At 45.0% G+C, this 22,141-nt stretch overlaps 1 protein-coding gene and 1 pseudogene across 1 annotated transcript in view; both read left to right on the forward strand.

Annotated features, from left to right (window-relative positions):
- Positions 1-2,051: 2,051 nt before the first annotated feature.
- Positions 2,052-3,858, forward strand: LOC140497678 (actin, cytoplasmic 1 pseudogene; annotated as a pseudogene).
- A 4,818-nt stretch (positions 3,859-8,676) lies between these two features.
- The window catches only part of RP9 (RP9 pre-mRNA splicing factor), a 35,997-nt gene continuing 22,532 nt past the window's right edge, over positions 8,677-22,141 (forward strand). The window contains exons 1-2 of the mRNA XM_072650701.1: positions 8,677-8,900; positions 9,106-9,384. Of these exons, the coding sequence (XP_072506802.1) occupies positions 8,677-8,900; positions 9,106-9,384 (503 nt within the window). The remainder of the gene's footprint in view (positions 8,901-9,105; positions 9,385-22,141) is intronic.

Raw genomic sequence — 22,141 nt, forward strand, 5'->3', positions numbered from 1 at the left:
ACAAACTTCAGTGTCTCCTGTTGCCTCTAGGATAAAAGCTAAACTCAGTGTTGCTTTTAAAGCTCTTTACAAACTGGCTAGCTTTCAAACCTCATAATAAATAACACCCCCGCCCCAGCTCTGTGATGCAGCCAAACAAGACTTCTCTCTATCCCACATACATAGCACTCTATCTCCTGACTTATCTCTACCAATCAGTCAATCCATTAGCATTTGTTAAGCACCTACTATGTGGTGAAATTGTGCTATTACATACTGATGATACAAAGAAAGGTAAAAAGCAGTCCCAGCCCTCAAGAAGCTAATGGGGGAGACAGCATGTGTGACCACTCTGTGCAAACAAGCTGTATACAGCTTGGAGACAACCAACTGAGGAAAGGCAATTTAAGAGAGATGGGAAAGGCTTCTTGTAGCAAATGGGGTTTTTGCTGAAGCTTGAAGAAGCCAGGAGGTGGAGATGAGGAAGAACATTCTAAGCATAAGAAAAGACTCTGGGTCAGAAGATGGAGGAGCATCTGGTACAAAGAACATCCAGGAGCTCAGTGTCACCAGATTGAAGGGGAGGAGGGGAGGAAGAGTTTAGGTGTAAGAAGATTGGAAAAGGGGTACAGTCCAGGCTATAAAGGGTTTGGAAGGCCAGATAAAGCATTTTATATTTGATCCTGGACATGACAGGGAATCACTGGCATTTATTGAGTTGGCAATTGATGTGGTCAGACCTAAACTTTAGGAAAATCCTTTGGCTGCTGAACAGAGGATGGACTGGAGCGGGGAGAGTCTTGAGGCAGACTAACCCACCAGCAGGCTACTTTGTCCACTTGTAAGGAGATGAGGGCTTGTCTATAACAGGCTGGAGGTGGTTTCAAAGGAGAGAACGAGGTATATTTGAAAGAAGGTGAAAAGATGAAATCAAGAGGCCTCAGCAATAGATTGAATATGGAGAGTGAGATGTGACACATAGGTTGTGAGCCTGGGTGACTTGGAGGATGTTGGTGCCCTTGAGATTAACAGGGATATTGAAAGGGTTGCTGGTATGGGGAAAAAAAGAGTTCAGTTTGGGACATGTTAGGGATATCTAGTTTGAGATGTTTGAATGGCAGTTGGAGAGACCAGTCTGGAGGTCAATTGAGAGAAAAGGCTGGATAAGTAAATTGGAGAATCAACAGCATAGAGATAGATGATACTTAAATCCATGGGAGCTGATGAGATCACAGACTGAACAGCATAGAACATCACTGCCTTGTCATGACAGAGGGGCTTGTGTAGCTCAACAAAACTCTGACCTATGCTGTGCAAGACAGGGCATAGTCTGACAAAAGGTGATCCACTGGAGAAGGAAATGGAAATACTCTAGTATCTTTGCCAAGAAAACCCCATGCACAGTGCTAAAATGATAAGAGATAACATCAGAATATGAGCCCCTTAGGTCAGAAGGTATACAAAACACTAGTGGGGAATCAGAGGACAACTACAAGTAGCTCCAGTACTAAAGAAGCAGTTGGGCCAAAGCCAAAAGGAAGCTCAGCTGTGGATGCATCTGGCAATGAAAGGAAAATCTGATGCTACAAAGGACATGATTGCATAGGAACCTGGAATGTAAGATCTATAAACCAAGGTAAGCTGGATGTGGTCAAATAGAAGATGGAAAGATTAAACATCAACATCTTTGGTGTCAGTGAACTTAAATGGATGGGAAGGGGTAAATTTAAGCCAGGTGATCGCTACATAGACTACTGTGGGCAAGAATCCCTTAGATTAAGAAATGGAGGAGTCCTTACAGTCAATAAAAGGGTGAGAAAAGCAGTAATGGGGTATAATCTCAAAAATGACAGAATGATATCTGTTCAAATCCAAAGCAAACAGTCTAGCGTCACAGTAACATACAAGTCTAGGCTCCAGTTACTAATGCCAAAGAGGCCAAAGTTGATCAGTTCTATAAAGACCTACAACATCTTCTAGAAATGATACCAGGAGCTGTGAGCTCTCCCACCCAGCATGCACTTGCCTCCCCCCGCCTCCAGGGGGCAGCACCACCTCCTCTCTCTCTTAAAGGTTTAAACTTGCCACTTCAAAGTTCGCCATGGATGATGGTGTTGCTGCTCTCGTGTTTGACAATGGCTCTGCCATGTGCAAAGCTGGCTTTGTGGGAGATGATGCCCCTCGGGCCATCTTCCTCTTTGTTGCTGGGTGCCCCAGACATCAGGGTGTGATGGTGGGTATGGGCCAGAAAGACAGCTATGTGGGGGATGAGGCCCAGAGCAAGAGAGGTATTCTGACCCTGAAGTACCCCACTGAACATGGTATTGTCACCAACTGGGATGACATGGAGAAGATCTGGCATCATACTTTCTACAATGAGCTCCATGTGGCCCCTGAAGAGCACCCTGTGCTGCTCACAGAAGCCCCCCTGAACCCCAAAGCCAACAGAGAAAAGATGACTCAGATAATGTTTGAGACCTTTAACACTCCAGCCATGTATGTTGCCATCCAGGCTGTACTGTCCCTCTATGCCTCTGGTCGTACCACTGGTATTGTGATGGACTCTAGTGATGGTGTGACCCACACTGTGCCCATCTATGAAGGCTATGCCCTTCCCCATGCCATCCTCCGTCTGGATCTAGCTGGCCGTGATCTGACGGACTACCTCATGAAGATCCTGACTGAGAGAGGGTACAGTTTTACGACCACAGCTGAGAGGGAAATTGTGCATGACATCAAGGAGAAGCTGTGTTAGGTCACCCTAGACTTTGAGCAGGAGATGGCTACTGCTGCATCTAGCTCCTCTCTGGAAAAGAGCTATGAGCTCCCTGATGGTCAGGTTATCACCATTGGCAACGAGAGTTTCCGGTGCCTGGAAGCTCTCTTCCAGCCATCTTTCTTAGGTATGGAATCCTGTGGAATCCATGAAACTACCTTCAACTCAATCATGAAGTGTGATGTTGACATCCGTAAGGATATGTATGCCAATACCGTATTGTCTGATGGTACCACCATGCATTGTCGACAGGATGCAGAAAGAGATTACAGCCCTAGCTCCCAGCACAATGAAAATCAAGATCATTGCCCCACCTGAGCTCAAATACTCTGTCTGGACTGGAGGCTCCATCCTGGCATCTCTTTCCACCTTCCAGTAGATGTGGATCAGCAAACAGGAGTATGATCAATCTGGGCCCTCCATTGTCCCCCGCAAATGCTTCTAAATGGACTGTGTGTTTTTTTATTTTTATTTTTGTAAAAAGGGTGTGACATGATAATTGCCCCAAAAAAGAGATGAGATTGGCATGGCTTTATTAGTTGTTTTTTTGTTTGTTGGTTTTGGTTTGGTTTTTTGGCGCTTGACTCAGGATTTAAAAACTGGAACAGTGAAGGTGATGAGCAGTCTAAGTATGTTGGAGGCAAACATCCCCAAAGTTCTACAATGCATCTTCAGGACTCTTGATTGCACATTTGTGTTTTTTTTTTTCTTAATAGTCATCCCAAATATTGTATAATGCATTGTTACAGAGAAATTAGCTCCATAAAAGGAGCTAAGGAACAAATCCAGAGGGGGAGGGGGGGAAGGGGAAGGTACTAGTATTGCTTTACATGTAAATTAATGTAATCCTTTAAAAAACCTTTTTGTGTCTTCCACCTTAATACTTGTTCCTTTTGGGGGAGGAGCCAAGATGGCGGAGTAGAAAGATATACATATGCTAGCTCCTAACTCACAACCCATAAAATACCTGTAAAGAACTCCCAACAAATTCTGAAGCAGCAGAAGCCACAGAACAATGGAGTGGAAGAGATTTCTGTTCTAGAGAGACCTGAAAAACTGACACAAAAGGTCCCTCGCGCACCAGACCCGGAGCAGAGCCCAGCCCTGCCTTGGCCGCACAGCACCAAGAGGAGCAGTTCTGAGCAGGCTTCAGGGACAGAATCTCCAGCAGATGCTCGGGTCCCTCAACCCACAGGTGCCAAAGGTCAGTGAGAGGGTCTTTTCGGCTCACCGAGAGGGAAGCGGGGTATCTCCATAACTCAGGCCCCCTCAGGAGGCAGCAGTGGAGGCAGCAGCAGACTGGGGCTCCCAAAGTAGGCAGGAGCTCGGATCCATTGTTGAAGGTCTCTGCACAAACCCCCTGAGGGAACTGAGCCCTGTGTGGTGGCCCTGTCCCCACCTAAGCACCCGAAATTAATCTCACACTGAATAGCAGCCCCACCCCCTGCCCAAAGCCCTGAGGCTGGGAAGCAGCATTTGAATTTCAGCCCCCAAGCACTGACTGCGCAGATCTGGAGGCAAGGTGGGTGTGGATAGGACACTCAGAAGTCAAGTAACCAACTGGGAAAATGCCCAGAAAAGGGGGGAAAAAATAATACCATAGAAGGCTACTTTCTTGGTGAACAGATATCTCCTCCCTTCCTTTCTGATAAGGAAGAACAATGCCTACCATCAAGGAAAGACATAGAAATCAACGCTTCTATATCCCAAACATCCAAAATAAATATTCAATGGGCTCAGGTCATGGAAGAGCTCCAAAAGGATTTTGAAAATCAAGTGAGAGTGGTGGAGGAAAAACTGGGAAGAGAAATGAGAGAGATGCAAGAAAAGCATGAAAAGCAGGTCAACACCTTGATAAAGGAGACCCACAAAAATTCTGAGGAAAATAACACCTTGAAAAATAGGCTAACTCAATTGGCAAAAGAGGTTCAAAAAGCCAATGAGGAGAAGAATGCTTTCAAAAGCAGAATTAGTCAAATGGAAAAGGATGTCCAAAAGCTCACTGAAGAAAATAGTTCTTTAAAAATTAGAACGGAACGGATGGAGGCTAATGACTTTGTGAGAAACCAAGAAATCACAAAACAAAACCAAAGGAATGAAAAAATGGAAGATAATGTGAAATCTCTCATTGGAAAAACAACAGACCTGGAAAATAGATCCAGGAGAGACAATTTTAAAATTATGGGACTACCTGAAAGCCATGATCAAAAGAAGAGCCTAGACATCATCTTTCATGAAATTATCAAGGAAAACTGCCCTGAGATTCTAGAACCAGAGGGCAAAATAAATATTCAGGGAATCCACAGAACACCGCCTGAAAGGGATCCAAAAAGAGAAACTCCTAGGAACGTTGTGGCCAAATTCCAGAGTTCCCAGGTCAAGGAGAAAATATTGCAAGCAGCTAGAAAGAAACAATTCATGTATTGTGGAAATACAATCAGGATAACACAAGATCTAGCAGCTTCTACATTACAGGATCGAAGGGTGTGGAATATGATATTCCAGAAGTCAAAGGAACTAGGACTAAAACCAAGAATCACCTACCTAGCAAAACTGAGTATAACAGTTCAGGGGAAAAAATGGTCTTTCAATGAAATAGAGGACTTTCAAGTATTCTTGATGAAAAGACCAGAGCTGAAAAGAAAATCTGACTTTCAAACACAAGAATGAAGAGAAGCATGAAAAGGTAAACAGCAAAGAGAAGTCATAAGGGACTTTACTAAAGTTGAACTGTTTACATTCCTACATGGAAAGACAATATTTGTAACTCTTGTAACTTTTCAGTATCTGGGTAGTGGGTGGGGTTACACACACACACGCACACACACATAGAGACAGAGAGCACAGAGTGAATTGAATAGAATGGGATCATATCTTACAAAAATGAAATTAAGGGGTGAGAGAGAAATATATTGAGAGGAGAAAGGGAGAGATGGAATGGGGCAAATTATCTCTCATAAAAGAGGCAAGCAAAAGACTTTTTAGTGGAGGGGAAAAGAGGGGAAGTGAGAGAAAAACATGAAGTTTACTCTCATCCCATTCCACTAAAGGAAGGAATAAAATGCACACTCATTTTGATATGAAAACCTATCTTACAATACAGGAAAGTGGGGGAGAAGGGGATAAACAGGGTGGGGGGGATGATGGAAGGGAGGGAAATGGGAGGAGGGAGCAATTTGAAGCCAACACTCCTGGGGAGGGACAGGATCAAAAGAGAGAATAGAAGCAATGGGGGACAGGATAGGATGGAGGGAAATATAGTTAGTCTTACACAACACGACTATTATGGAAGTCATTTGCAAAACTACACAGATATGGCCCATATTGAATTGCTTGCCTTCCAAAGGGAATGGGTGTGGAGGGAGGGATGAAGAGAAGTTGGAACTCAAAGTTTTAAGAACAACTGTCAAGTTCTGTTCTTGCTACTAGGAAATAAGAAATACAGGTAATGGGGTATAGAAAGTTATCTGGCCCCACAGGACAAAAAAGAAGATGGGGACAAGGGAAGGGAGGGATGATAGAAGAGAGGGCAGATTGGTGATAGGGGCAATTAGAATGCTGGGTGTTTTGGGGTAGGGGTCGGGGACAAATGGGGAGAAAATTTGGAACTCAAAATTTTGTGAACATGAATGTTAAAAGTTAAATAAATAAATTAAAAAGAAAAAAACTAAAAAAAAAACCTACTGGTTCCTTTTTTTTTAAATTGTCAGCCATACTGAATGGCCCCCTAAATTCCCTCCCTGCCCCCAACATAGATGTGAATGAAGACTTCACAGTCTCCCTGTGAGTTTTATGAGATTGGTGCCAGTACTTGGGGGAGGAGAGGAGCTTTACCTGTACACCGACTTAAGACCAGTTAAAATAAAAGTACACATGTTAAAGAAAAAAAAAGAAATGATACCAAAAAAAGATATCACGTCCATCTTAGGGGACTGGAAAGCTAGAGCAGGAAATTAAAAGATAACTGGAAAAACTGGCAAGTCTGTCCTCAGAGAACAAAATGAAGCAGTTTTGTCAAGATAACTCAATGGTCATAACAAACACGAAAGGCAGCTTGACACATGGAAATCATCAAGTGGTCAATATAAAAATCAGATTGATTATATATTTTGTATCCAAAAGCAAAGAAGTTCTATACGTCAATGAAAACGAGATTGTAGCTGACTGTGGCTCATAGCTGCTTATCACAGAATTCAGACTTAAAATGAAGAAAGTAAGGAAAATCATCAGATTGTATAGATATAGCCTAAATAACATGCCTTATGAATATAAAGTAGAAGTGATGGGCAGATGTAAAAGATGAGATCTGGGAGCATCTGAAGAACTACGGCCAGAGGTTCACAACATCCAGTCAGCAACAAAAAGCACCCTAAAGAAAAAAAAGAGCAAGAAATAGACATGACTGCCTGATGAGGTTTTACCAATAATTAAGGAAAGAGGGAAAGGGAAAAGAAAAAGGGAAAGATACATACAAACAAGGGCAGAATTCCAGAGAAGAGCAAGGAGAGAGAAGGTTTTCTTAATGAACAACATGAAGAAATAGAACAACAGAATGGGAAAGACGAAAGATCTCTTTAAGGAAATTAGAGATATCAAGGAGAGGTTTCAGGCAAAAAAAGCAAGAACTTAACAGAAGGAGATTAAGAAGATTAAGAATATACAAGAAGAACCATAAAAGGAGGATCTTAACACCACAAATAACCATTACTGATCTAGAGCCAGATACCCAGAAAAAATGAAGCCATCCGTGCCTTAGCAAGCACTGCTAACAGTAAGGCTGGTGGAGGTGATGAAATGCCAGCTGAGCTACTGAAAATCCTAAAAGATGATTCTATTAAAGTGCTGCAGCTAGTATCCTATAAAATCTGGGAAACTCAACAGTGACCACTAGATTGGAAAAGATCGGTTTACATCCCGGTCCTGAAGAAGGGCAATTCTAAACCATGTTCAAATGACTGAGCAACGGGGCTCATTTCACACACCAGGGAGGTTATGCTTAAGATTCTGCAAGTCAGGTTCAAGATGTGAACCAAAAATCACCAGAAGAGCAGGCTGGTTTTTGAAGAGGCACATGGTCAACATTCACTGGGTTATGGAGAGAGCTTCTGCTTCATCGACTTTGTGTGGATCATAAAATGGAGCAAAAAGGACAGAAGTCCCTCGATCATCTTGTCTCCTGAGGAGCCTGCATGTGGGCCAAGAAGTGACTGCAAGAACTGAACATGGAAGGACTGCTTGGTTTGACAGGAAGCAGAGAGTGACCCTGCTGTATGTGGCTACCTTATTGACCTTGTGCACAGGGTGCGTCACGCGAAGTGCCAGGCTGGAGGAATAAAGCTGGAGTTAAGGTTGCCAGGAGAAATGCCAACGACCTCAGATGTGCAGATGATGCCCCTCTGACGTTAGAAAGTAAAGAATTGAGAGACCCCTTGAGGAGGGTGAGAGAGGACGGCGTAAATGCGCTTGTTCGGCCACCAGTCCTATCACTCCCGGCCAGACAGAGGGAGAAGAAGCACAAGCAGCGTCGGGTTTTCTCTCTTGGGCTCCAGGAGCCCTGCCGTGGTGGCTGGAGATGCTCGCGTCGTGGAGGGAAGGCATCACGCTAAGAAGCAGAGACGTCACCTTTCCGGCCACGGTCCGTCCGGCCGAAGGCAGGGCTCTCCGTTGGCCACGTCTGGCCGTAAGAGGCGGACTTCGGGGAAGGCTGGGCAGCGCAGGCTCGGGGCTCTGGAGTCCGGCCGCTGGCAGAAGACTTGGGACGGCGGGAGCCCAGTCCGTGCTTGAAGAGGTCGATCCAGATGTCCTCAAGGGTGGCCACATGATGACTGGGAAAGACTGACGGCCAAAGGCAAGGGGGAGGGCAGGGGTGACGGAGAGACTCTGGAAGATGGTGGAGGACGGGAGGGCCTGGCACGCCGTCCATGGGACACAGCCCGACAAAGGGAGAGGGCCGCAGGGTAGTCCGGAGGGAGCTCAGCAAAGGAGGGGGGCAGACGGCGAAACCAGGGCCACAGGACGGTCTGAACCGAGAGGCAAGAAGGAGGGCATGGGCATCTCCGGTGCCAGTCTTCGCAGAGGCCCGGGAGGGTGAACCCGAGAAAGGGCCATTGCTTCTGGCAACCAGACGTCGTGGTGCCTTCAGACGGTGAGGTCGGAGGCAGACCCGGCCCAAGGGGCGGAGGACTGAGAAGGTGGCCGGAGGAGAGCCGCCCCCTCCGCCCCCTCCGCCCCCTCCGCCCGGGAGGGTTCCCGGCCCCAGCACCCGCCGGCCGGCACTCGTGGGCACCCTTTCCCTCTGGGTGTGACCCTGCGGGGCCCTCGGGGGAAGGGCCTCCCGTGGGCCCGCCCAGGCCCCTCCCCGGGGGCGAGGCCCTGGCCCAGGGCCCGCGGGGGGCGGGGGCCGGCGGGGCCGGCGGGGCGGGGCGGGGCGGGGCGGCCGGAGGAAGTGCGGGGCCCGGGCGCCTCTTCCTCTTCCTCCCCCTCCGGCCCGGCCCGCCCGGCCCGGCCATGCCTCCGCCCCCCAAGCGGGCCCGGGAGCCGGCCGAGCTGGAGCAGCAGCGGCGCCGGGAGCAGAAGCGGCGCCGGCGGGACGCGCAGCAGCGGCAGCAGCTGCAGCACCTCGAGTCCTTGTGAGTGACGGCGGGCCGGGCGGGCCGGGCCGGGCCGGGCCGGGGCGTGCGGGCAGGCGGGGGCGCGGGGGCCGCAGGCCTCCCCGCGGTGCTCCCGGCCCCCGGGGCACTGCCGGGGGGCGGCTGTCCTTCTCCGCTGTCTCGGGCCCAGCCCCCAGGGCATCGTGCCCGCTGCCGCCAACACTCATCCTCTCTAAAACACAAACAAGCTGGTCTGATCACGCCCCGCCACCCCACTTGTGCCAGGCCTCGTGCCAAGCGCTGGGAGGCCCGCAGAGGCACGGCACAGCCCCTGCCTTCGAGGAGCTCCCGGAAGGGAGACCACGTGCCAACCCCGGAGCGCACACCCACGCGCTCTCCGACCTCGGGCTGAGGGCACCGCGTGGTGTACGGGGGAGCGCGGAGAGGTCCCGAGGAGCCCAGCTGGACCCCAGCTTTCGTGGGAGCTGCCGGAGTGTGCTGAGCGTGACTTTGGGAGCATGGCTTTGGTGGCTGAGGGGAGGGTGCACCAGGGAGCCTGGAGACAGGGTGTGCATCCCCCCAGGGAGGGGAGGAGAGGTGGAGTGAGTGGGAAGGACAGGAGCATGTATGAACAACTGTGCCAGGCACTGCCAGTCCTGGCACAGAGAAACTCCTTGTTCTTAGGAGCTTACCTTCCAATGTTGGGAACCCCCCCACCCACCCGGAGAGGGGATTGGTCTTTGAAGACTGCAGGCTGGAAAGAAAGGAAAGCTGGCAGGTCTGCCCCCCCCCAAGGAAGGCTCCCCTGGGGGGGCAGAATGAGCAGACTGCAGGGGGGTGCTGAGGGACACTTTAGGAGAGGACGTCAGCAGAGGGATGGTCTTGAAGTCCAGGACAGAGAAGAAGGAAACATACATGAGAGATGTTGTGCAGTGTTTGGTAACATGGTCTCTGTGCGGTGACTGACAGTAAGGCGCTGAGGATGACACAAGGGCAAGTTTCACTGACAGGGAGGTTGTGGTAGTCTCTGTAGGAATAGGAAAGTTTTCAGGAAGGGAGGATTTGCGGGGAGAGATGAGTTCTGTTTTGAACGTGTAGAATTTGAGATGCCTAAGTGACACCTAGTTAGATATGTTATCCAACTCTAGAGTTCAGAAGGGAGATTTTGGGCTGGATTTGGAAATTATCTGCACAGAAATGTTCCTTGAACCCATGGGAGCTCAAGAGATGACCTAGTAAACTAGAATAAAGTAAAAGGGGGGCCCGGGCCAGAATTCTGAAAGCTACCCAGGTTTAGTGGGCATGTCATGATGGAGAACTGGCAAAAGATATTAAAAAGGAATAGTTGGTCAGGTGGGAAGAAGAGAGCCAGGAGAAAACAGTGTCATGAGAAATTAGAGAAGACACTGGCCAGAAGGGAGGGCACAATAGTGTCAAAGGCGTGGAGAGGTAAACCTGAAGGACAGAATGGGGAGCCAGACTGCCAAGGGTTTAGAAGAAAGTGAGAGGAGAGGAAATGAAAGCTCCTAGTGCAGACAGCTTTTTTTCCTTGAGGAGGCTAGCCAGGAAGAACACAAGAAATGGAGGCTGCTAGCTAGCAGCGAAGGCCAGATCTAGTGAGGATGGGGGAGACTTGGGGGGAATGAGCATCGGTAAGAGCAGGGATGATAGAGGGATGACAGATGATCTTTTGTATAAGATGGGATGGAATGGGGTCAAGGAGAGAGGCCAATTCTTCGAGTGAGACAGGTGAATGAAGAAATAGTGGGGGAGATATCTACATAATGGGAGGGAGCTCTCAGGGGATGGCCTCAGGCTTTTTTTTTTTTTCATTTAACTTGTGAGGTAAAGTCCTCTTCTGAGAGGGTAAGGGGAGGTTTGGAACAGCCACTGTAATGGGTGGGATAAAGAATCAATTAGAGGGGGATAAAAGGATTGTTGTGGGGAGAGCTCAGTTAAGATTGTATAAAAAGATAAAGCAGTTTTGTGATGTGCAGCTTGGTGGAGGAATAGCCAGGGGATGAAAGTGTGCCCCAAGTGAGGGGAGAGTAAAATTTAAGAAGAATGACAAGGCAGGCGGAAGGAGCCAAGTTAGGAAGGGCTTTAACAGCCAAACACGGTTATGGGGAGAGAAGCACTAGTTTACTGAATGGGAAGTCAGGGGAAAGTGACATGGATGGCGAGACCTATACTTTTTGTCGTTGAGTCATTTATCAGTCATGTCTGAGTCTTCATGGCCCCATTGGGGGCTTTCTTGGCAGAGATACTGGCGTGGCTTGCCCATTCCTTCTCATTTTACAGATGAGGCAAACAGGATTAAGTGACTTGCCCAGGCTCCCACCGCTAAGGAGTATCTGAGGCCAGACTGGAACTCAGGAAGAGGACTCTGGGGCAGGGGCTGGATGCACTATGGCGCCACCTCGTGGTCCCTACACTTCAGGTAGAGCATTTTGACAGCTGAGTGGCATGAGGAGAGCCTTGTGGCAGGCTGACCCACCAGCAGCTATCGAAATGGTCCAGGCATGTTGTGATAAAGGCCTGCCCCAGGGTGATAGTGTCAGAGTGTGGGCATATCTGAGAGATATATCAAAGAGAACATCAACAAACCTTGGCCACACATCAGAGAAAGAGGAGTCACAGATGACACCTAGTGGGAGAGCCTGGCGGACTGGGAGGTGTTAGGAAAAAGGCAAAGTTTGGGGGAAAACATTTTCAATTTATTTTTGGACACATTGAGTCCAGTTTGAGACTAGAGGTCAGCAGAAAGGTTAGGGCTAGATGAGTAGAGAGGAGAATCATTAGCACAAAGATGATGATTGAATCTGTGGAAGCTGATGAGATCAAGTGAAAGTCTAGAGGGAGAGAAGAGGGCAGAGCCCTGGGGAACACCCAAACTTAGCAAAGGAGGCTGAGGAGAGACTGAAAAGTAGCACAAGAGTGAACAGTATCCTCAAAAACTAGAAAGAAAAGAGGGTCAAGGGGAAGAGGATAATGGACAGTCCAGAATGCTACAAGTAAGAAAAGAAGGATGAGGATGGAAAAGAGGCCATTAAATTTGGCAATTAAGACATCACTGAGCAGATTATGTTGAATGATGAGCTCAGAAGCTAGAGTTTAAGGAGTTTAACAAAGGAAAGAAGTGGAGGCCAAATGTCCTTACAAATGTCCTTCTAAGGGAGGAAAGTCATGAGGTAATAGGTAGCAGGGAGGGATGGAGCAATTGACTTTTTTTTTTTTTTAAAGAATGGAAGAGACGTAGGCATGTTTGTAAGTAGTAGGGAAGCACTCAATACAAAGGAGGAATATAGAGTGTACAAAGCTAATGACCTAGGGGAAAAAACTGGAATGGAGGGATTGGAAGTGACAACATGAGGTAGAAAGAAAAATGGCAGATAAAAGATTATGAGCAGATACAGCAATGAGGTTGGAAGTGGAATACCTTGGGTGAAGGCAGAATCACAGGAATGTTCATCTCTGTGGCAGAGGTAGAATGTAAGAGTGGGTGATGAGAACTGCATAGATTGTGGAACCATGAAGTTAAGAGTATTTGAGGGGGCATTACCCTCTGCTATGAGGGTAGGAGTTGGGATAGGGAGAAAGTCAATGAGCAAGCATTGAACTCTTTGAAGAAGGAAAGAAAGTGTCCTGAGGGTCACTAGATGATAGCTACAAGAGGCCTGATTGGGTGATAAATATGGATTGAGTGACCTTCAAAATGGGAGCGAGGATGGGATGGGCAGCAGGCCATGTTCTGGTTCCTCTAAGTGTGTCAGATAGAAACGTCTCTGCTAGATATCTTCAGCTTTTCACAGCCTGGCCCAGCCCTCCTTGCTTTTTCAGTGTATACCTCCTTTTCCTTTTACTCCCCCTTTGTATTCTGCATTCTAGCTACATGGGCCCATTGCCCACTTCCCACATGGAATGCTCCATCTCCCATCTCCAGGTCTTTCAGTTGCCTCCTTCCCAAGGTCACTCAACCTTTTCTGATCCTCCTCCCCAAGACTGCTGGGGCACCTGCTATCAAAGGGAGGATGTTCTTCTAAGTTTTCCTTGTAACCATTTTGCACATAGTCTGTGTATGCTCAGATGTACGTGCTATCTTTCCTATTAGAGTGCAGGGATGGTTTCAGGTTTGTCTTTGTTTTGCCAGTGCCTTGCCCAATGCTTGCTGACACACAGTAAGCGCTTAATGCTTGCTGATTGACCTTAAACTTCTTGTGTTCTTTCTCCTTGCATTCATGGAATCCTGATTCCCTTCAGGAGATCCTGCAGCTAAAGTCACCCTTTAAGTACCAGCTACACCTTCTTCACAGGCCCTGGCAAAATATGTCAAGAGAAAGACTTGGTCTAGTTCTTGCTCTCCTCAGTCCCTTTCTGACCTTTCCCCTCTCTTCTGTTGAACTTATTTGGTTCATTTCTGTTTAGGCTCAGATGTACAGGTTACATTATTGGGATAGTAGTCTGAGCTCCATTTCTTTGGAGAAGATATTTCTCAACTCTCTTTTCTGACTTACTGTAAATGTGACTGACTCTCTACTCTCGATCTTGCTCCTGCAGCGTTGTTATTGGCAACGTAACATTGATCACTACGTGACTTGGAGTCTGAAGCATGTCTTACCTTCTTTTTTTTAATGGAAGTTTGTAGAGTGTCTTGATCGGAGCCTTACTTGTGTATGTTCCGGACTTGTGGCCTCTTTTCTTGTACTGTGTCCTGCCTTATGCTTTTCTGTCTTCTTTGACATGTGATCCCTAAGTTCTCTCTGCACATTCTGTCTTCAGCGTCAGATGCTTTGGCTTGTATAGGATTCATGTGTCCTTTTATTGTGATGGCTTTTTGCTTCTTTCCTACCAAATTTTTCTCCCCTCAAAGTCTGTTCTATCTCTAAGAGCTTCTGATTTGGGGAGTAACTCTTCATTATTTATATGATTTTTCCTACTCTGTTGTTTGTATTGCTTAATTCTGCATTGAGGGTATTTTTGGTCTTGTTTTTTAACCTACATTAATTCCTAATTTGTTCTTTTAGGAGTGTATTCACATAGTGAGTGGAGCGCTGGCTTTGGAGTCAGGAGGATCTGAGTTCAGATGCGGCCTCAGACACCTATTAGCTGTGTGACCCTGGGCAAGTCACTTAACCTTGACTGCCTAAAAAAAAAAGAGTGTATTTATCTTTTTTTTTTTTTTTGTATTTATCTTTTGAACCGTTCTGGAAGTTCTTGCTGTTGCACAATCTCTGAAGAATCTGTGAGATTCTCTCTTTTACCCAATAGTATTAGTTCTTTTTCCTTTCTATTATAATGCTTTCTCAGAGTACTTTTCATTTTTCTTTGAGGTTTGATTCATCCTTCTGTTTTTCTGGTTCTCTCTGTCTGCTTATGAAGTAGGGTTTTTAGTCAGGCAATTTCTCCCCAGCTTTGCTAGACTCTTGTCTTTGTGAATTCTCCTTACTTTTCGACTCTTCCCATTTCCACTTGCTCCATGGATACTCCCCAGCCCCATCCCAAGCCCAGACTGTGTTCCTGGGTTGTTTTGATTTCCTTGTATTAGATGATACAGGGCTTAACTGCTCCCAGGTCCAGAACCTCTGAGGGGGAAAGGACTGGCCCCAGCTCATTCTGCTCCAGCTTGTAGCCCTCCTCCTGAAGTCACAGCCCTGGCCTTTGTGTGGCTAGGAAGGGAAGATTCAGGCTAAATCCCTGCTTTGGGGGATCACCACCCAGCCTGCAAGGCAGCTTGTTCTTTCTGTGGCAGTGTGCAGGGCTCTTTGGGAATGGAGATGTGTGTTCTGAGTATTCTCCAATATTAATTCATGAGGACTTGAGCTGCTTTTCTTGTGGCTTTAGCCAAAGTTACTCTAAATCTGGCACATTCTTTTTTTAATTTTTGAGGTTCTAGGGTTTGAGAAGTTTGAAGAATATACTATTTAGCCATCTTTCTGGTCACATAATCTGTGGCAGTAGAGAGAGGTGACATGTAATGCCTCGTCTGTCTTTGTGGCTCAAAAGCCTTTGTAGCCTGTGGATCTGGGAAGGAATGCTTGCCCTGAAGTAGAATGCAATAGCATCTTAGCAATCTTATTATAGTCCCAGAATTTCCCGAGATTCACCATAGACTTTTTTGTCAGAAATGCAAGGCATGTGAATATAATTTGTGGTTGTTCAGTTGTTTCAGTCATGTCTGACTCTTTGTGACCTCATTTGGGGTTTTCTTAGCAAAGATACTGCAGTGGCTTGCCATTTTCTTCTCCACTTCACTTTACAGATGAGGAAACTGAGGCCAACAGGACTTGTTCAGGATCACACAGCTAGTGTCTGAGGCTGTATTTGAACTCAGGGCTTCCTGACTCCAGGCTTAGTGCTCTATCCACTGTGCCACCTAGTGGCTAAAAAGAGAAGTGATTATTTCCAAGGAAGAATGTTCACATTTTCCTATGAGCTTCATTACTTTTATTGCCATTTGAAAAATGAGCAGTAATGGAGTGAAATATTCAGTATGGAACCTTTATTCTACTTTTTGTTTTCAGCCCAAAGGATTCACACAGAGTGGAAGGAAGAAAACATCCATCCCAGCCCCTTATAAAGGAAAGCAATTTAAAAGATCAGTGAAAACCTGGAACTGATAATTCCTTAAAGTCTGAAAATCTTCCTACTGATTCTTCACTGATATCATTTATTTATTTATTTTAATGTTCTACAATCACTACCATAAAACTTAGATTTTTACCCCCCCCCTCCCCAAGACGGCATACATATACTTTCTACATATACTTTCCTATTGAATATGTTTTCACTATAGTCATGCTGTGTAGACAAACTAAAGTAAATGGAATCATATAACAAATCAAAACATAACACACACACACACACACACACACACACACACACACGATCTGCTACATTCTGCGAATGAATTCCATATTTCTTTCTCTGAGTGTGGAAGGCATTTTGTCTTAGAAAACCATTGGGAATTTTTTTTTTTTTAAGTTCTTGCGTTATTATGAAGATCCAAGTCTACCAGAAAATACTCTCTCACACTGTGGTCGTTGCTGTGCACAAAGTTCTCCTGGTTCTGCTCCTTTCACTCAGCATCAGATCATATAAGTCCTTCCAGGCCTCTCTGAAGTCTTCCTGTTCATCATTTCTTATGGCACAATAGTACTCCATTACATTCATATACCATAATTTATTCAGCCATTCCCCAATTGATGGGCATCCCCTTGGTTTACAGTTCTTGGCCACCACAAAGAGTGCTGCTATAGATACTTTCGTACATGTGGGACCCTTTCCCATTTTTATGATCTCTTGGGGATACAGTCCTAGTAGTGATATTGATGGGTCAAAGGGTATGCACATTTTTTTAGTCCTTTAAGCACAGCTCCAAATTGCTCTCCAGAATGGCTGGATGAGCTCAGCTCCACCAACAATGAATTAGTGTTCCAACTCTTCCACATCCTCTCCAACATTTATCATTTTCGTGTTCTATCATGTCTGCCAATCTTATAGGTGTGATGTGGTACCTCAGAGTTGTTTTGATTTCATATGATTATAGATATCTTCAATTTCTTCCCCTGAAAATTGCCTGTTCATATCCTTTGACCATTTATCAATTGGGGAATGACTTACATTGTTGTACATTTGACTCAGTTCTCTATATATTCTAGAAATGAGGCCTTTATCCCCTAGATTAGCTGTAAAAATTCTTTCCCAATATACTACTTCCCTCCGAATTTTTGTTGCATTGGGTTTGGTTGTGCAAAAACTTTTTAGTTTAATGTAATCAAAATTATCCATCTTGCACTTCATAATGCTTTCTATCTCTTCTTTAGTCAAAAATTCTTCCCTTCTCTATAAATCTGATAAATACACTATTCCTTGCTCCTCCAGTTTGTCCATGGTATCAATCTTTATACCTAGATCATGTACCCATTTGGACTTTATTCTTGTGTACAGTGTCAGGCATTGGTCTATGCCTAGTTTCCGCCACATTGTTATCCAGTTTTCCCAGCAATTTTTGTCCAACAGTGAGTTCTGATCCCTGAAGCTGGGGTTCGGCTGATATTCTTGGTACTCGTAGCAATGTACTGATGTAGAGTGAGGTAAGTAGAATCAAAAGAATTTACATATTGACCAAAATAATGTAAAGGAAAAGAATTTTGAAAGACTTCACAACTGTAGTGAGCGCAGTGACTAATCAGAACTACAGAAAACTAATGATGAGCCCTGTTTGCTACCTCTTAGCAGAGGACTGCCTTAGCGATACAAGATGAGACGTTGATTTTCAGGCATAACATATATTGGTTTTCTTTTTCTTGACTATTTGCTACAAGGAAGAATTTTTATGGGAGGAAATGATAAAGATATTCCCCCCAAATTAAGGAAAGTGCATCAGTGCAATGTTTTTTTAAAATTAATTTGTTTGTTTTCAGTTTTCTACAAACACTTCCATAAGTCTTAGATTTTCTTCCCCTCCCTCCACAAGACAGCATGCAATCTTATATGGGTTCTACGCATACATTCTTATTATACACATTTTCATATTAGTCATGTTGCATGGAATAATTAAAATGAATGGGAGAAATCATGAGAAAAATCTAAACAAAACAAAACATAATACAAGAGAAAATGTTCTGCTTCATTCTGCTTTCCAGTTCCATAGTTCTTTCTCTGGATGTGGATGACATTTTGCCACAAGAGTCCTTTGAGAATGTTTTAGGTCCTTGCATTGCTGTGAAAGGCTAAGTCTACCAGAAAAATTCCTTGCACACTGGGGTTGTTACTGTGTACAATGATCTCCTGGTTCTGCTCTTTTCACTTCCAGGCCTCTCTAAAGTCTTCCTGTTCATCATTGCTTATAGCACAATAGTTTTCCATTACATTCATATACCACAACTTGTTTAGCCCTTCCCCAATTGATGGGCATCTCCTGAATTTCCAGTTCTTGGCCATCACAAAGAGAGCTGCTATCAATATTTTTGTACATGTGGGTCCTTTTCCCATTTTTATGCTCTCTTTGGGATACAGTCCTAGAAGTGTATTGCTGGGTCAAAGGGTATGCACATTTTTGTAGCCCTTTGGGCATAGTTCCAAGTTCTTGTCCTGAGTGATTGGATTAGCTGGATTAGCTTGATTAGCTCACAGCTCCACCAGCAATGAATTAGTGTTCCAACTTTCCCACATCTTCTCCAACATTTATCATCTTCCTGTTTTGTCTTGTTAGCCAATCTTCATTAACGCAATGTTAAAAAAAAAAAATACAGAGAAGGAAAAAACCTTCAGAAGCGGACCTTTTTTGCCTTCTTATTAAATTTTACTTTTAAAAACAAGTATATACAACAAAAGCTCTTCTTTTTTGTACATACAGAAATGTTTGTTGGTGATTAAATTCATAAGTGATTTAAAGACCAGAAAGCATTAACACTTTAGGAGTCTTAACTTGAAAATGCCCCAAGAGGAGTCACTAACAGTTTAGTTTCAGCTTAGGAGGTGTGCCTTTAGACAGCTGTGCTTCTGTCTGTGTGACTGAACATTTTTCTCGGTGATTTGGATAAATGCAAGCCATTTTATATTCTTTTTATTTGCCATTGGTGATCCCTTTCTTTTAGATGCTGTCCCCTCCCTCACTAGGTTTCCATGATAGTATTTTCTCCTGGTTATCTTCCTATCAGTCCAGCCACCCCTCAGTTGCTTTTGCTTTTTCTGTCCTGGGCCCTCCTCTTTTTTCATTCTGTAGTGATCCATTGGATGATCTCATTAGCTCCCATGGGTTGATGTCTGTGCAGATGACTCCCAGGTCTATATTTCCAGCCCTAACCTCTCTCCTAACTTTCAGTTTTACATTAGCTATTGTCTTTTGGACCTTCAATCTGTTGCCTCTTCATCCTCTCCAAAACATAACTTGCTATCTCTACCTCTCTCATGGACTGGCCTGTCACTGTGAAGGGCCCCACCATTTTCCCAGGTACGCAGGCTGGCAGCCTTGGTGTTACCTTCAGGTCCTTGTTCCCATCCTGCGCACTCATCTCACATATCCAATCCATTGCCAAATCCGGTTGTTTCCGTCAAAATCATGTCTCTCATCTCTGTTCATTTCCCTCCACTTACACAATTACAGCCCTAACTCAGAACTTCACTACCTTGTCTCCCTTACTCAGCTTTCTCTCCACCTCACTTTGGATCTTCAGTCAAAGGCCATTTTACTGCTTGTTTGGATCTGTTGTAGAGGGGGGTTGGACTAGGTGGGGGTCCCTCTGACTTTCAAATTCTATGAAAATGTTTCCCTCTACTGTGTGCTTGGGTTTTTATTATTTGATTAGATAGGAACCAAGTTTCTTTTTCACATTATATCTTGCCTGGTGTATAGACCAGTAGACTTCATAGTCATTCATTTAATGTAATCTTTCACAAAATGATTTTAGAAGTCAGACAGACCTTTGTGGTAGAACGGGCCCAGTGTTACTAGCCATTATTGTGCCTGGTACAAATTTGTTTAAGGTGAGTGTGCAGCTTCTTGGAGGATACACTAAGTGTAATCTCAGGAGGAGGGAGTTGATTTGCCCATCATCAAAGGGGCTGGGGGGTCAAGCAGGAGAGGGACAGTAGTATCTTGGTGGTAACTGTCATGCAGTAAGAGAACAGTAAGGTTAGATGTGGGGAGGAAGCAGACCTCTTCACCCACCAATCCAATATCAACATCTGGAACAAGGCCCTGTTTGTGCCAGGTTTCGTATGTTTCTGAGAATACGAATAGTAGACTTTGGTGCAGTACTTTCCCCAGAATATTCCTGTTGCTTTGGTTAAACATGAGCAAGGCATTATTGTTGTGAGTTCTGTGCTTTAGCTTAGGGCTCAGAAAAGCATGTATCACAGGCTGAGATTTGCCCAAAGCTGGTCTGTCTTTATGCTTCTTTCCATGGTGCTTTGAGTCACCAGCAAACCCTGGGTATGTAGGGTCTTGAGTTGGAGGGGACCTTAGAACATGCCAAAGTCATACATAAAGTAGGAGACTCTGGATTTGAATTAAGCTCTCAGACTCCAAATCAAGGCCTTCACTCATTGACTGTATGATGTCATCCACAAACATGAGCATCTTCTTTATCTTATCTGAAAAATAAGGTGACTGAACTCTGTGATCTCTAAGGTTCTAACTAAATCCTGTGATTCTATAAGAGGTCTTAAAAATCAGTTCCTGGGTGCCTTTAGAATTGTGTTGCCTCCAGCAAGAACTTCTGTTGTAAGTACCTAGATCTGAACATTTGCAGTTTTTTAAGTAGCCTTTTTAGTCCATTTCACAAAGATGGAAAATGAGTGTTAGAAAGGTTAAGTGATTTACACAGTAAGTATGAGAGTCTAGATTTAAACTCAGGTCTTCTAATTCTCAAGTCCATGGTTCTTTCCACCCTCAGGTCTAGCTGCTTTTCTCTACTTGATCCCTGACATAGTACATGGGAGTAGACAGAAATGAAATTCAGTGATTCTGCTTTTATTACCCAGGAAAATAGATGGCCACAGCAGTGCTAGCAGAGCTGTTCCATTTCTCGTCTATTTGTTTTGCTTCCACTTTCCTATGTAAATGTGGACAACCGCCAATAACCTGCCTTAATTGCATTTTTCCCTTATATGCTTCTCAGTCTTCTGTAAGGTTATACCCCTTGTCCTGTGACCATCCTCGCATGTTTTGAAGATGTTACACTCAGCTTTTGCCTTTCTTTGTATTCTCAGAGCTTTGCACAGAACATGGCACATAAGAAACACTCCACAAATGTTTGTTGAATGACCTTTCTTTGGCTGCCATGTCTCTCCAATTGGCAAGAAGATGAAGTAGCTTTTTGACTTTTTGGCCTTCTCTTTTTGGTGACTTTTCTATTAATTAAGATTCTCTAAGATCCTGATAATCAGTGCATTCATGCACTTCTCTGTTTACATTTTGGGTTTCAGAATCGTTATCCTTTCTTGGCCAATTTCTCCTCCTCTTTCTTGGCCTCTGTGGAGCCTCTAACACGGTGGATCATGCTCTTCTCGATACTTTCTTCACTCTAGGGTTTCATGACTCTCTATTATCTTGGTTCTCCTCCTACCTGACTGATCCTTCTCAGTCTTCTTTGCTAAGTCTTTCTCCAGGTCACATTTGCTAAGCACAAATGGTCCTTCTCTTCTACCTCTACACTATTTCACTTGGTTTTCTCCTCAGTTCCTATGCTTTAAATTATTATCTCTTTGCTAATAATTCTCAAATCTATTTATCCAGCCCAAATCTCTCACCTGACCCCCAGATTTGAATCTCCAGATGCCTATTAGACATCTCCAACCAGATGTCCAACAGACAAATTCAACTCAACAGGTCCAAAGCAGAACTCCTTTCCCCCTAAACCCTCCCCTTTTCTTCACTATTCCTTTCAAGGGTACCAATCTGCATCTAGTCACCGCAGCACAACTTAGATGTTATCCTCAGCCCCTCAGTCTCTCCCCCTTCTCATATACGATCCATTGCCAAGTGTTATCAGTTCTCCTTTTATTGCATCTCTTATCCACTTCCCTTCTCTCTTCTGATCCTGCCACCACCCTCATGCCTGGACAACTGTATAGCCTGCTGCTCAGACTCCCTGCCTCCATTCTCTTTCCACTCTAGTCTAACCTCCACTGAGGTGTCAAAGTACAGATCTGACCCTGTCACCCACCTATCCAGTAAACTCTGGTGGTTCCCTGTCACCTTCAAGATCAAATATAAAATCCTCTATTTGTGTTCAAAGCTCTTCTTATCTTGACCCAGGCTCTCTCCTACCTTATTACTCTTTTTCCTTTG

Source organism: Notamacropus eugenii, chromosome 3 (genome assembly GCF_028372415.1).
Source record: "Notamacropus eugenii isolate mMacEug1 chromosome 3, mMacEug1.pri_v2, whole genome shotgun sequence".
Taxonomy (NCBI): Eukaryota; Metazoa; Chordata; class Mammalia; order Diprotodontia; family Macropodidae; genus Notamacropus; species Notamacropus eugenii.